Source organism: Bactrocera latifrons, unplaced genomic scaffold (genome assembly GCF_001853355.1).
Source record: "Bactrocera latifrons isolate USDA-ARS-PBARC rearing strain unplaced genomic scaffold, ASM185335v1 scaffold_314, whole genome shotgun sequence".
Taxonomy (NCBI): domain Eukaryota; kingdom Metazoa; phylum Arthropoda; class Insecta; order Diptera; family Tephritidae; genus Bactrocera; species Bactrocera latifrons.
In genome coordinates, this window is record NW_017536786.1 from 104,439 (window position 1) to 120,370 (window position 15,932).

Consider the following 15,932-nt stretch of genomic DNA (forward strand, 5'->3'; position numbering starts at 1 on the left):
GACGACTACCAGACTTTAAGTTTCGTGTCTCCTGGCATCTGTTACCAATTCTTGTCTGACCATATTTCTAGGGAAGATTTAGTTTGTTTTCATTTTTCTAGCAGTTTTCTTTTCATTATTGCATTGCCAATCCCAAAGCAGTTAGTTAGTAGTTTGTTAATTTTACCGACATATTTTGGTACATATCATTTGCCGATGTCAATGACAATATTCATAGAAATATTTTTCTCTAGATTGGTATGACTGCTGACTTGATGAAGTACATAAAATGCATTCAGCGATTTTTTTTTTTTTTTTCAACAAGGAGTGCCATTAAATTTTGTGTGCGGAATCAAATTTCTGGTGCCCCAAAAGCTTAAGATTGCTGAAAAAAGGCTTAATTGTTTGTCGCGAACAAGAGTTTTTGATTGGTACAAATTATTAAAAGAGTGTCGAGAACGAGTAAACGACGAACCACGTCCAACATCAACTGATGATCAATAAAAAAAAAGAATTGGTGTTTGAGAATTGACAATTAATAGTCAAAGATATTACTGGTATGGTTGGAATATCGGAAGGCTCAGCAAAAATCACCTCGAAGAAAGTCAAAAATCAAGGTTATATTGACAGTTTTCGATTTCATCGAAATCAATCGATGTGTGATATACTCCGAATTCGTTCCGACCGGCGAAACCAGCAACAAGGTAGACTATTTTAGTGTTATGTGTCGTTTGCGCAAAGCTATTCGTAAAAAGAGTCTGGAATTATGGGCTGACAACTCTTGGTTTTTGCATCTCGAAAAGTTTCCGTCGCTTATTGCATAGATTCTTCGTGAGTTTTTCGCTAAATTTTCCATAAATATCGTTCCGCAACCACCGTTTTGGACTGACTTAGCTCCGTGTGACTTCTAGTTATTCAGAAAACTCAAGCGACCGTTCCGAGGAAACTATTTTGAATGAGAATTGCTATGCGCATTGAGAGCTATTCCGGAAATTGACTTTAGAAACTCTTTCGAGGCATGCAAAAAACGTTGGCAAGAATGCTTTGAGGCCAAGCGAGATTACTCGACAAGGGCGACTTAGTTGTCGAGAAATGAATTAAAAATTTTAAAATTATGAACAAAGTCTTATTATTTTTTGCTCATAGTCGTATTTATTAATTGTATTTCCTTTCTCCAATGATCAAATGATTGCGAATAAAACATATCCGAATTAGTTTTCGTTTCCGCAAACTATATACATATATATATTTGTTTTCAAATAAACAATACTCTTACTACAGAAAATTCCACATATGTATAATATTTTAAATTGCTTGTAAAGCTCTTTATTTTCTAGCATTATTCTTATAGTCTACGATTAAATATGTCTATAAAAACACCATTTATAAAAAATACGCAGTGGAATACTTCGTAAATGAACCGGCAACAGATCTTCGTATGAATTCTGTCGATTTACTTCTATAGAAGCTTATTTACCACTACCAACGATTCTACTTTGATCGGAACAAATATTTTGTGGTTTGGTAAATTGGTAAGTTTTCTATGAATTATTTGTCGTCTTACGTTTGTAACGGTAAAAATTTAAAAAATTACATATAAATTTATCCAAAATTGTGTTAAGCACATACAAAAGTTATTACAAAACAAATTCACATCGATTCAGCTTATAAAAGCAGCCATTAAATTTATAATTTTTTTTGGCTTTTATATCAAATTGTTTATTAAATATTTTTGATTTCGTGTTCCGTATTAATTAGTAGCGTTTCATCGTTTTACTAACTCTCTACTTGTATATATGTATGTACAATGCTTATACTAGTGATAAATGTATGTCTTGCCTAAAACTAAAAAATTGTTCATCATTTTGCTTTAAAAGATTTAAAAATTGGCTTATTGAAGTTAAGGATGCACGCGATCCATGCATCGCCTTATGCGCGTATGTGTGTGTATGTTTCCCTTGTGTGCTGCAGACGTGATATTTTGTGTCACGAAAATTCCGCTAACCCAACTCACACAACTAGAAGAGTTCTAACCTAATTTATGCTCTTAAAATTGTACAAATAACAATATGACATCACTTTCTCGTTCACATACGTGTCCGTTATCACCCAATCAATTTAAACAAAGTACAAAAACAATGTGCATGGAAAAGCGATCCTGCCATGGCTTTCGAGCACTTACTCCGAGCGCTAAGCGCAAGAAAGCACAACAGAACCAAAGAAAACTGAAAGAAATCAAGAGGCTGGCACGGGCTTATCGCGTGGTCTTCAGCTTCCAGCGCAAGAAGAGGTACGCGGATACGCGCAGAACCACAAAGATGACAATGAGCGCAATAATATCGAGTGTGAAGTTAGCGTCGACCATGTCCAGTTCTTCGAGTGTGGTAAGCGGTGACTTGAAGTGACAGTAGGTCTGGAAGCACCTAAGTTTCTCGCGACCGTAACCGTAGGTGGCCAAAGCGGTGCCCTCGAAACCGTAGCGGATGTAGGAGAGGTAGGTGATCCAGCGTAGGTAGATGGGTATCGCATCGAAGGACACGAAGAAGCCGGAGAAGAGCAAGAAGGGCACGGACATGACAGGCGCCAAGAATACACCGTTCTGCACATTCATCGCCGCACCGACTACAAGACCGACGGACTGTGCCACGAAGGCGATCATTAGGCAAGCGCCCAAAAACATGCCAAAGCGGAAAAGCTCCCACGGCTGAGAGGTGAAATAGTAAACCAGGCTCACATAGACAACGCAGAATATTGCCTAGGTAGGAGACAAGCAAATTTTATTATTGAATTGATTTGTTGGCAGCGCTTGAACTCACTTGGAATGGCAGATCAGCAACCGAAATGGCCAGATAATATGACTTGAGCGAGTACCAGCGATTGAAGTTCTCTTTCAGCAGCACCGGCATCTCCAGCGGGACTGCAAGAGGAGAAAATTGAATATTAAATTTAAACATTTATTTGAGTTTGAAAAAAAAAAAAATTCACTTACATGACAGAATCGTTATGGTCATCGACGTGTACATCAAGAACAGCATGTTGAAGAAGAGGAAGCCCAGATTACTCAACACTTTTGCGCCATCATTGCCGATGTCGTAGTAGAGAGCGCCGATAAGGAAGCCAACCAGGAGATGAGCAAATAAACGCAAGTACATAAGGGTCTACAAAAACAATAAAATGACAAAAGTTGGAAAAACACTCGTGTAGGCCTAAAAGTATGCATGTGCAATGAGCACTCACCCAATCGCGATAACTGAAGAGCAACGTGCGCTTTAACACCACCCAAAACTGGTGGAACTGCGATGTGGGATAACGTTCGGGCGAGGTGATCTCCTCGTTCAACAGGGCCGTCGTGCAGTTGTCCGCCTTCTCAACATCGATCATGGCATCGCCCTTCTCATTCGTGCTCACCACGGGCGCAGCGCTGGCATCGGCTCCCGACACATTCGAACTCTTCACAATGTCATTCACCAGATTGCCGTTCAGTATGCCATTATTGAGCGTCAAGTTCTCTTCGTATTTACCGTTATTTGCGTTGGTCGCATTCTTATCCAATATGGCTTTCAAATTGTGCACCTTCACCAAATCATTGCGCATTTTCAAACCCTCATAATCGGCAGCGGAGCGTATATCCTTCTTACCGTTATCGATTGCATCGACCAATTTGCGCGTGTGATCGCCATGTTCGCCGCAAGCCACCTCAATCACATAACTAGCCGGATTGTGATAGCTGGGACATTCCAAACCGAGCGTGGAGAGGAACGGCACCAGTTGTTTCGTGCTGCCCTGGTACACACACTGACCATCGGCTAGCGTRTAAAGCTGATCGAACATTTCGAAGAGACGTGCGGACGGCTGATGGATGGTGCAAATGATGGTGCGACCACCAGCCGCCAGCATTTTGAGCAAATGTATGCATTGGAAGCAAGTTGAGCTGTCCAGACCGGACGTGGGCTCATCGAAGAACATAATCGGCGGATTGCTGACGAGCTCCAGAGCGATGGAGAGCCGTTTCTTCTGCCCGCCAGACAAATTGCGTGTGAGTGTGTTGCGATGTTCGCTCAAGCTGAGTGTGAGTAGAATGTCGTCGATCTGCAAGTGAGACAGAGAAGGTGATTAGTAGGTTTTGAAGTAAGCCGATTGGTGTGAATTTGGATTATTTTTGAGGCATCAATTTGATTGACTTGTGCTATTAAAAATCCCATACGGAATATAAAAAACAGAAAAGTAATGCAGGAACTGAGAATTTGAGATACAATCATTTTCTACGTGGGTTTCACGCTCTTAAATGATAAGTGATCTTGTACGTGATTTTAAGATTTCTTTTTTTACCGAATTCAATTGGTTTGTCATCTTGTCACAGAAATATCGCCGACTGGCGGACGTGCGAAAAAATGCAAGCATTCAAGCTTTGCAAACATAATTGCTTTAGATAATTTGTTAAATGGCGTAAATTGACTTAAGCTCAGGCAGCTGCCTTGCTTTCTAGCGAAAATATGCGCAACTCTCGTTATTCTAAGGCGTCGTAATTTAATGTATAAGAAGCTTTCTGGTTGCTAGGCATTGTTTAAGGCCGAATGCGATATTCAGTACCTAACAAATTGGTTAGTATAACTTAAAGAATTTAATTCAATCAAGTTGACTTAGGTTACTTAAACGAACTGCTACAGAAATAATCATGAAACAAACTGAATGACATTAACGATTAATTCAGAGCTTGAAAGAACATGACATATATAAAATATATGCTTTGATTTGTAGCTGCCACACTCCTTTAAAAAAAAAACAAGAAAATCGGAAGTAATCCGATTTTTTAAGCGAACACGCGCAAGTCGTAAAACGATGACTTGATAAGCCGCCTACAAATGTTAATTTTTTTGAAACAAAAAAAAAAAAAAAAAAACGTTAATTTTGGATGCTCCGCTGCGCCAATACGCTTCACAAATACAAACGATTTTTTACAAGAACCTGATTTTGATCGCTCAGTTTGTATGTATGGCAACAGTATGCTATAGTCATCCGATCTGAGCAATTTTTGAAACGAGTGCGTTATTGCCTTATACAAAAATCCGACCCAATTTTCCTGAAGATAAGTTTTTAAATGAGAAAGTTTTCCATGCATGCACTTGATTAGATCGTTTGGTCTGCTTGACAGCTATAAGCAATGGTAATGGTGCGATATAGGCTGTTCGCATAAATGAGCGGAGGAGAAAAGAACGTGTGCAAAATTTCTGATTGATATCTCCTATAAGGAGGACTAGTTCCGATATAAACAGACAGACAGACATATGGACGCACAGACGCTGATCATTTGGATATATATTTTATAGAGTCTTCGACGTTTCTTTTTGAATATTAAAAACATCGTGGCAAACGTACATATATACATCGTTCAGGGTATAAAGATTATATCCAGCTTAAGAATATAAATATAGAGATAATATAATAGTGGAGGATGGAGTCATGTGTAAAAGTTCACGCAAGTGCGGAAAGTTCTCTGATCGCTATTCACTTGGGAGTGGCCGGAAACGATTCTTCTATGTATGTCTCAAGCAGCTTACGACTTCCGGTATTTGACCAAGTATCCTCTGCGTAGCCAAAGTACATCCGTTCGAAGGCGAGCTAAAGGGAGAAGGCGAACTATCCTTCTTAAAGGTTGTGCGCTGTGTAGCGGGTCCTAGCTACTTAAAAAACGCACCCAATGAAAAAGAACAACCAACGATTTGAAGGCATGCACTTGGAGTGTCCGGTCCCTTAGTTGGGAAGGTACCGCTGCTTAGCGGGTTGATGTATCATAAATGCTGTCAACACCGCCGTCTAAAAATTGCGATGGACGGGACTAGACTGAGACGAGTAGGTTCTTGTGGCATTTACTGGCCATATAAAAGAGCGCAAATTCAGTATGGGATTCGTGGTGGGAAAGAGACTTCGTCGCCGAGTGCTGGCATTCACCCCGGTAGATGAACGTCTAGTCACAATTCGCATCAAAGCGAAGTTCTGCAACATATCGCTGATTTGCGCCCACGCTCCGACGGAATAGAAGGATGATCTGAGTTAAGATGCCTTCTATGAGCGTTTGGAACGCAGCTATGAGAGCTGTAGTATAAAAATCGGTTATGATTTTTTATTAAAAGTGAATAAATGAAATTTTAAGGAACTACCGAGACCACACAGAGCTTGACTACATACTCTAATTTGAGGAAAACAAGAATTCGTCTCAAATTAAAAGCGTCTGGGGCGCATGCGCGTCATTAAATGACTGCGGCTGCGTTCTCGCCTATATTGAAGAGAACTGCCGATATCTTTTTTAAATGTGAGAACCGGTTTTTGGAATTAGCTACTGAAGAAACAAATGCACAGATACACATATGCCGCCGCGGGTAAGAAAGTAAATGAGCGGGGAAAAAACTATATAATTTGTAGAATAATTTTGTTGTCTTATCATTTGTGTACTCATAATTGGCAGCAGACATAAGAGACTTGGCTAAATGCAAATTGGAGAATAGAAAAAATATATGCCAAATATTAAATATGCAAAACGCTGTGGCTACTAACATTTTTAGTATTTACGCATTTAAAATTTTCTATAATTTTTATGCGAAGTCGTGTGGAAGCGGAAATTTTTGCAAACGGAAACTTCTGGCAAAATATTTTTGAGTTAATTTTTTATGAATAGTTGGCGCATGAAATATAGTGTTTAGGTTATAGGAAGTTCAAGGTAATTGAAGATTGGAAAATATGCTAATATTATTAATGAGCGTTTAAATGAATTCAAGGAGTTTAAACACACAAAAAATAATGATGAATTCATGGTACTAAATTTAAGCACTAAACCTCTGTATCATTCACAAATCACATATTTTTGCTAAACAAATAAAATTTTCTAGTAAAAATGCTCAAACCCACCATTGAGTTCTTTTCCGCCTTTGAAAATTTCCTGCTGAGCTTCAAGTTGGTGGCCACGGTCATCGCTTCCTGGACGGTTAAATTGCCATGCAATTGATTATCCTGCATAATATAAGCGGATAGTTTACGGAAAACGCTCAGATTCCGTTCGCGACCATTCATCGTGACGACACCTTCGATATTTGTCGTTCTGTAATGAGAAAAACACAGGCAATTAATTATAAATGAGCAGCTAACGGACAATATGTCTAGTTGGTGCTATGTTAAACTAAGTATTCCTATGCATACATTTAATATTCAATTCCCCCTGTTTGAACTTCGATAGACATTTCTCGATACATTTGTCAGCATGACACGTGCTTATGCGCGTTGTTTGTGTGTAATTAATTTCGAATGAGCGCATAAACTATCGCGGGCAACCAAATTGTGGTGTTATTATGCCAATATTAGACACCAAACTCGACATATGCAAATATAGAAAAGACATTATTGGCTTATGTCTATGTCCATACAGTAGTACATTTGTTAGAAGCTTGCTTGAATGGGTTGCCTGAATAGCATTAACTGCTTGTGGGGATCCTAATCGGCTGTCATATTGCTTGGACAGTCATCGTTTGCCACCAATTTTCGCTCTTGAAAGACAGTTTTGTTCAGTTGGTTATTGGAGTTAGAGGATATTGTTATTTTTTGTATAGAGGCGCTATTATTACATCAAAACAGCTTTGAGATTGTACGCAATGGGTTTTCAATAACATATTCTGATTAAAAGAACTCAAAATCATTTTGCCAATAGGTGCTGTTTCGGACTGATCAGCCAATTGAAAACTTAAGTAATCTCCCGACAAACACCAAACTCTACAAGTTCATCATCATTCCCGTCTTTCTATATGGAGTGGTCGAGAGAACAGTTCTGCCCAAGATTTATGGCAATATTCAGCGAATTAAAAGACAGTGGCTACGCTGGCTAGGTCGTGTTGTCCGGTTTTCGCGCTGATGAAAGCAGAGAAATAGTAAGACCTCCCCTCCGTTGGAGAGATCAAGTGGAGAAGGACTTGCCTGTACATTGTATCTGGAAATGGCGAAAAGGCACAACAGCTGACGCTGTAGTTAACTCGGTTGTAAACTCGTTATCGGTCAGTAAAGAATGTGGTCTCTCCAACAGAGTGGAGGGCTTGCTCGTTCTCTTTCAATACTTTCAGAGCTGGAGTGTGCTCGTTGATTCTACTTGGAGCCGTGTGTTCCATCTATCACAACATGATCGATCTGGTAGACGGTCAGGCTTGGTAGCTGGAGCTTAGTACTACAAATATCCATATTTCGGGTCCCGATCGACTTAGCCTCAACCCATTTGAGGATGTTTCCTCATGCAGGCTGAATTTACCAATTGTTATGTCAAAGATACCTTCTCTGCCCATCAAGACGTTAAAGTCGCTAAGCACGATTTTGACATCTTGGCGGGGCAGCTCTAATAGGTGCGATCTAAGCGCTTTTAGAAGGCACATTTGGTCACATCGTCTTCTCTTCCGTCGACGCGTGGGATATGTTAAAAATCTTCTCTTTGATGCGGATTGTGATTAGACGTTCATCTAACGGGGTGAATGCCAGGACTCGGCGACGGAGTCTCTGTCTCACCGCGAATCCCACACCGAATTTGCGCCCGTTTATATGGCCACTGTAGTATATGCCACAAAGATCCACTCGTTTCAGTTCTAGTCCCGTTCATCGCACTCCTTTAACGGCGGTGCTGACAGCACTTATTTTTACGAGGCCATCAACAAGCTGGGCAAAGACATCTTCCCTATTAAGGGACGCGCCATTCCAGGTTCATGCCCTGAAATCGTTATTCATAATGCGTTTGCCATGGTCGTCAACAAATGAGGGGGTTTCTCTTCCGAGGCTGTTGTTAAGTTTTCATTGCTTTCATTTCAAACGCATTTTCTTTGGGTACCTAGTGAATACTCGGTCTACGACAGGAAGTCGAATCGTTTCTAGCCACTTCCAAGTAAATGGTGACTAGAGAGCTTTTCTCATTTGGGTGAACTTCTACTCATGCAGTTCTGAATAATATTATTATATGTAAATAAATATTATATCTATTTACTTCTTTAAGTATAAAATTATTCTTCTTTAAAAATGATCTACTCACTGGACCACTCGTTAGCTAATGTTGAAAGGAATGCAAATCTTTATATCTCCCCTGTGTATGGGCACTCAACTTCGAAAATTTAAGCATTTTTTTTTTATCAAAATAAAACCTCCGCACAAAAGATTATCAAGCTGATTATTTACAAATTGACATACTTCAATTGTAAGATGATTTTCTTTCTTGCTTATCGCAGCGCTTGGAATAAACAAAGAAGCACAGCAAAGGCAGTTTAACACAAATTATTGAAAACATTTCCTTTTTAGGTCAGAGAAAGGCACGCAGAGTACTATGTGCACACACAGAGAATGTGTGTGCGTAAGTAGGAACAAAACGAAGAAGAAAATGATCTCGTTATTTGTGTTTTTTGTCGGTAAGAGTTCAATGAGCAGGTCATGCTTTCAAAGCTTTAGTTTTTGATACAGAAAAATATTTATTACTTTTTTTCTATAATAAAAAAAGAATTCCAGCACTTAGCCAAGCCTTGTGTGTGTGTCTGTGTAAATTTATACAAACAGAGTGAGTGCTAATTTAATCAGCTAAAGGTGACTGGGTAGATGTGAAGCTCTTTGTAAAATGCAACAAAAAGTTAATTAATATACAAAAGCAGACACTTGATTGCTAAATTTTTGCGGTGTCTGTCAATGCCGGAGACTATTAATTTTTCAATTTTTTTATATGGAAGAGATTCTTTCCCACAAAAAGTATGATGCGCAAGTAAAACTGGTATTTTAATTTATATCATATTTTGGACCTTTTTATTTTGAATATTTGTTTAACTTTTCGTCGTGAATGAAAGTATGAAAGCAAAGTACGAGTTTGTGGCGGCACACCTACAAGGTAATTAAGTATGCCATTTTTGGAATTTTTAAATCTTTAATTGAATGAAAGAAAATTTCAAAAATAATAAAAGTTGAAATTAAGCTCAAAATCATAATATTTTACAATGAGATTGACAGTTGGGTGATTCACGACTTTCTAAAATGGCGTAAATTGAGGACCAGAAACGAAATGAAATCGAACCATTTCTGAAGCGAATAGTAGCAGGAATCGAAAAATGGATCAAATACGACAATAATGTGCGAAAAAATCATCTTCCAAGCGTGCTGAAGCTCAACAGATGCTCGCAAAGCCAGGATTGACGCCTCGAAAGGTTATGCTGAGTGTTTGGTCGGATTGGAATGGAATCATCCTTTATGAGCTGATCCAGCCTGATCAAACGATTAATTCTACATTTTACTGTCAACAACTCATTAGACTGAATCAAGCAATCGAAAAAACCGACAGAACTGATCAACAGAAAGAGCTTCGTCTTCCATCAGGACAACGCTAGACCACACACAGCTGTGTTGACTCAGCAAAAACTGTGAGAGCTTGGCTGTGAAGTTTTAATGCATGCACCATATAACCCTGACCTTGCACCATCGGACTACCAATTGTTTCGGTCAATTCAGAACTCCCTTAAGGAGTAAAGTTGGCTTCAAGAGTTGCCTGTAAAAATTACATGTCGCAGTTTTTCGCCGAGAAACCAGAAAAGTTTTACACTGATGGAGTAATGTCTCCAGCGGAAAAGTGGCAAAACGTGGTCGACAAAAATGGTACATGTTTGGTTCATTAAAGTTCATTATATATGTATATAAAAAAATAAGTTGAAATTTAATTAGAAATACGAAAATACTTTTTCGACTACCCAATATATTGGTTACCGCTGACAGCGGAGGCTGAAAACTTAATGCCAAATATGTGTAATGTGATATAGTGAATCGGGGAAAATAAAAAACTCAATTCTGATTTTTTTGATGATTCAGCATTTTAGGTGACAATATATAAAAATAGTTTTCTAACAAGACTTGACATATTTGCAATGTATTATATTTGAAGTATATTTTCAAAACAGTACGATTATTAAGGGTCAATGTTGGGAATATTTACTAATTTATACGTTTTTATTCTGCGTCATATTTGTAATAAAATACCAATCGCCAACTATTAGTTGTTACATATATTCAAGCCACAAACACGAGCTTTTCCAACGACGCACAATTTTTACAATCGTTATCGACACCGAAAACTTTCCAGTTGACTTACAGCAAAACAGAAATACTTATACTATATATGTATGTAAATAAGTAAATAAGCAATAATCGCCACAAAAGTGTAAGTGTCATTTCGCAAACAAGTTTAAAGTCCGAGCTGCTCATGTTGCCAGCATAAACATATGTATGCACAAATGTGATAGAGCGCCAAACGCTTGAAAAGCAAGCGAACAAAGGCAAATCGAGTTTGGCGCGTCAACAGCAACAATGCAAATACCAATCATATGTGTATGTGGGTGTGTGCGTGTATGAAGGTACAAATCATGCCATTTGGAGAAGAAGCATTCTCGAGCGTTGCTGTCTTGAAGCAGGTGGGAACGCAGCGATAAACGCCACTTTTGTATACACATACATACAGCAATATCGGCATATGACTCAAGCGAAGGGTAAAATTGAGTATCTATGCGTACTATAGCATAGAGTCCATATAAATAGGGTTGTATATATGTAGTTGTAACTATGCTCGTAATTCAGCAAATGTATGATCGCTTTTAGGCATTCGTGTGTGTTTGTTCAGAATTCCTGTTATCAATTAATAAATCAATAGCAAACGAGCTGAGCAACTCATAAATGCGACGCGTTGTTTAGAAATGCGGATTTGTTGGAATTCAAAAGCTTATTTGCTTTGCAACGCACTGGCAACTCTTTCGAAGTTCAGCGTTGACCCTTGGACTTTTTAAATACTCGTTATCAGCAGACAAAGAAACGCCTTACGTTCTACAATTTCTGCGATAGAAACAGTTCATGCGTGCTGTTGTGGTTATCGCTGCCAATTTGTTATTTGCTCTATAAAAAATGGTTTGAGTTTCGGTGTCAAACATAAAAAGTGGTGCATGTACATAAGCTGTGCTATATATTCGTACGCGTATACTTATAATTGTACTCATATACATATTTTTGTATACATACATATCTATGACTGCCGCTTTTGTATTATTCGATTATGAATCGCCATGAAATTATATTTCCTTCGGATTATAAATATGAGTACATATGTAGCCTATACGAGTACGGAGGTATTGCCACGCTGCTCTTTTATGGCTTGCACAAGGCTAAGTTAAATGAGTTTATTGTTATTGGCAGGCGGTGAGCTTTCTTTCTGCTTGTCTGACACCTAACCGGTAGGTGGTCATTGTGTCGGCCGTTTTTACTGCGTTGCAAAGTTCACTCGCATAATTAGTAAAGTGGGTAAAAGGTGGGAAACTTATAGCGGTGTTCTTAAGTGCTTTATTCTAGCGCAGTTGTTTAACTTACCGCGCTAATGAGAGGATAATAAACACTATAGAAATTAACCTTCGTCTTGTGCTATTTTATCAAAACCCGTTGGTTCATAATTACCTAATCTATTAGTAAGCATTTGCTAATCTGTTCCCTGATATTACTAATCAGTGCATTCAGGCTTCTTTATCAATAACTAATTTGAACATATGGTTTTGTCAACATATTTGAAGTGCCATTTTATGCTTACTTGTAACCGGAGAGTATGTTGAGCAATGTACTTTTGCCAGCACCGGACGGTCCCATAATAGCTGTAAGCTCTCCGGAGCGCAAGCGACCACTGACGCCTTTGAGTATAGTCTTGGCATCTGAAATTGTAAGATGGGAATGTTTTTTTAAATTATATGTATTAAATTTAATTCATTCACCTTCAAGGATAAAAAGTGATAAGTTAATAATAAAATGATATTAAAAAAAAAAAATCAGTAAAAACTCCTTATTTTCATTCCAATACTAAAAAATCTTATGAAAACGAGAATATTGCGAATTCCAATAATATTTTTACTCGAACTTTAAGGATTATAAGAGTATTGTAGGTTTGTACTTTTGTGCAAGACTAGATTGCCATACAAGATTTGAGTACATATTACATAAATATTGGGTAGTCGAAAAAGTCTTTTCGTATTTTGTCAATAGTTGTCGTTGTCGTCGTATATCTTCACTGTTACCAATCACAGTCATATCATATTGTGTTGAGAAGTTGAGATTTTAAGCTTCATTTAACCAAAAAAATTTAATTTGGGGAATTGAGAAAAAGTTACAGTTGTTCAAAAATGAGAGAAAATAACGAAGAAATTCACTATATTTTGAAATTATTGTATAAAAAAGAAAGAAAGCCACGCAAGCCATCAATGAAATTTGCGAAGTTTACGGAGACGAAGCTGTATCAGTTCGTATAGCACAACAATGCTTCGCATGCTTCCGTTCAGGAAATTTCGATGTGAAAGATGCGCCTCGCTCTGATCGACCAAACGTTGAAAAAGTCGATGAAGTTATGAAAAAGATTGACCAGGACCGTCACATAAGCAGCCATGGCATCGCTAAGGAACTTAACATTCATCATCAAACGGTTTTGAATCATTTAAAAAAGGCTGGCTAAAAAAAGCAGCAGGGTACCACATGAATTGTCTGTGAAAAATTCAATGGATCGAATTAACATCTGAGATTCTTTGCCGAAACGAAATAAAATCGAACCATTCCCTAAGCGAATGGTAACAGGAGACGAATGATGTGCGAAAAAAATCATGGTCCAAGCTTCGTGAAGCTCAACAAATGGTCTCAAAGCCAGGATTAACGACTCGAAAGGTTATGCTGAGTGTATGATTGGATAGAAATCATCCACTATGAGCAGCTACAGCCTGGTCGAGCGATTAATTCTACATTTTACCGTCAAAAAGGCAGTGATTGAGATTGAAGCAAGTAATCGAAAAACAACGGCGAGCACTAATCAACAGAAAGGGTTGCGTCTTCCATCAGGACAACGCTAGACCACATGTAGTTTTGATGACTCGGTAAAAACTGGAAGAGCTTGGCTGGGAGGTTTTGATGCATCCACTACATAGCCCTGACCTTGCAACATTGGACTACCATTTGCCTCGGTCAATGCAGAACTGCCTTAATGGAGTAAAGTTGGCTTCAAGAGTAGCTCTACAAAAATGAGGTACTCGGCAGGTTGAATAAGCGAGTAAATGAAAATTTAAATAAATTTTTTTTGCTGGTCAAACTTACTAAAATCTTTTGTACTACCGGTAGGGATTTTTGTAGAAATATTATCTCAGTTATAGTCCGATAACAGTCGTTGCAATAACCCGACTAGTTTGCCTCATACATCTCATAGTGACTTGCGCTAAATTTGATAAAAATGTCATTAAGCCTTCATAAACTAAAGATTATAGGCCATAAAATTGGACCATTTTATTCTTAATGAAGTTATAAACGACTTAATCTATAGATTGCATTCGCAGTGGAATTTATGAAGTATTTACCTCGGCAATCGTCGTAAATTCGTTGAGTCTGTTCGAAAAAGCGCCGAAAAAGCGGTGATACTTAATGCAGGGTGACCTACTTGGAACTATAATTGCGGCGAACTTGCGGAATATTTTTTTAAAAAACAATTTACAATAACAACAACAACAAAAACAACAACAAATGTAAACAAATCAGCAAGTTTATGTGCTGATTGGGCTAGTTAAACAGATAAACAGACAACAGCAGGCACAATTGAAAAATCAGCGCCGAATGGGCAAAAACCATTGATCAAGGAGTTCAACGACCGCCGGCCGAAAACTCATGAATACTTCGCAAACATATGCAGAAAGGTGTATGCGGTGACACACTCAAGCGCTTCGCTGCGAATGAATGCATTTCATTGAAGCCACCGAACGGAGTGTGCAAAGCGAAGCGCCAACAAAAACGAGCAACAACAACAACAAACGAAAACACTTGACGCATTCACTGCCGAATTGATTGCCACCGTTGGCGGCTGTGACAAAAGCGCCTTAAGCGTAGTGAGGAGCCGAAATGCAATTGACACAAGCGCACATACGCAGATGATGCAAAGTTAGTAACTTACTCACAGAGTTCAATAACTTTTCGATTTTCGTTTGTGCTGTTTTATGGTAGGAGCATTAACTAAAGTATCCATATACTGTTTGTGTGTGTGTGTGTGTTTGTCATTTGAAACACTTGCACGAGTTTCCGGAATGCTTCTGTTGATTTTTGTGCGCCGAATGTGCTAGCCGGACCTTGAGTGGGGTTCACGACGATGCCGCCGCCACATTTGACGTGCCGACAGTCACATAAAACACAAACGCGCTTTTTGCACTTTGCACGCAGAATTCGTTTTTGTTGTTTTTTGTTTAACGGCAGCGTTGCATGCGATTTTCCACTGAGCAGCAGTATCGACCAACTGACTAAATGCTTGATTGTCCGAAAATAAATACGTTTACGAGTATGCTAATTACTATGTTACGCATGCGCAGCAAATAGGCAAGCGTGTGTGCGACAGTGTGTGTGCGTGCGTGTATGTTTGTGTTCAATTTTGGCTTAGTGCGTGTTGTGCATTTCTATTATGCGCTTTATTTGCACTTCTTTCACTCTCATTTGCGGAGGCGGCGTCATTAGTTATGTGACGCCAACAAATGCCGCCTGTTTAAGTTGATTTGCATTTTCAGAAACATGAAAAATTGTGTTTGCAGGGAAGAAAAAAAAATTCCAAAAAAAAAAAAAACAAACAAAAAAATAAAAATAAAAATTAAAAATAAAAAAAGTTATTATAAAAACAAATATATAAACAACAATTATAAAAACAAAACAAAAATTAATATGGAAATCTATATATTATTTTATATATATCCTTTTTTTTTATATACCCTTTTTACTAGCTGTTGCTAAGTGTTTAAATCGCAATTGATTGTCTGATTTATTTTCAAATATTTTCTGTTGTTTTTGAGTGTTTTGTCTTCAAAATTTATTTATTATAAATATATTTTATTAAGACCAAAACTTAAAAGAAGAAAATAAAAAACTTAAGC

General features: G+C 38.2%; 1 protein-coding gene across 2 annotated transcripts in view; it reads right to left on the reverse strand.

The window, feature by feature from the left end:
* Positions 1 to 1,190: 1,190 nt before the first annotated feature.
* LOC108970896 (ATP-binding cassette sub-family G member 1) overlaps positions 1,191 to 15,932 on the reverse strand; it is a 41,693-nt gene continuing 26,951 nt past the window's right edge. For both annotated transcript variants that reach the window (XM_018936600.1, XM_018936599.1), the window contains 6 exons: positions 12,590 to 12,707; positions 6,883 to 7,072; positions 3,217 to 4,068; positions 2,969 to 3,137; positions 2,796 to 2,896; positions 1,191 to 2,734 (listed from right to left, as the gene is read on the reverse strand). In XM_018936600.1, the coding sequence (XP_018792145.1) occupies positions 2,234 to 2,734; positions 2,796 to 2,896; positions 2,969 to 3,137; positions 3,217 to 4,068; positions 6,883 to 7,072; positions 12,590 to 12,645 (1,869 nt within the window). In that variant the 5' untranslated portion in view covers positions 12,646 to 12,707 and the 3' untranslated portion in view covers positions 1,191 to 2,233. The remainder of the gene's footprint in view (positions 2,735 to 2,795; positions 2,897 to 2,968; positions 3,138 to 3,216; positions 4,069 to 6,882; positions 7,073 to 12,589; positions 12,708 to 15,932) is intronic.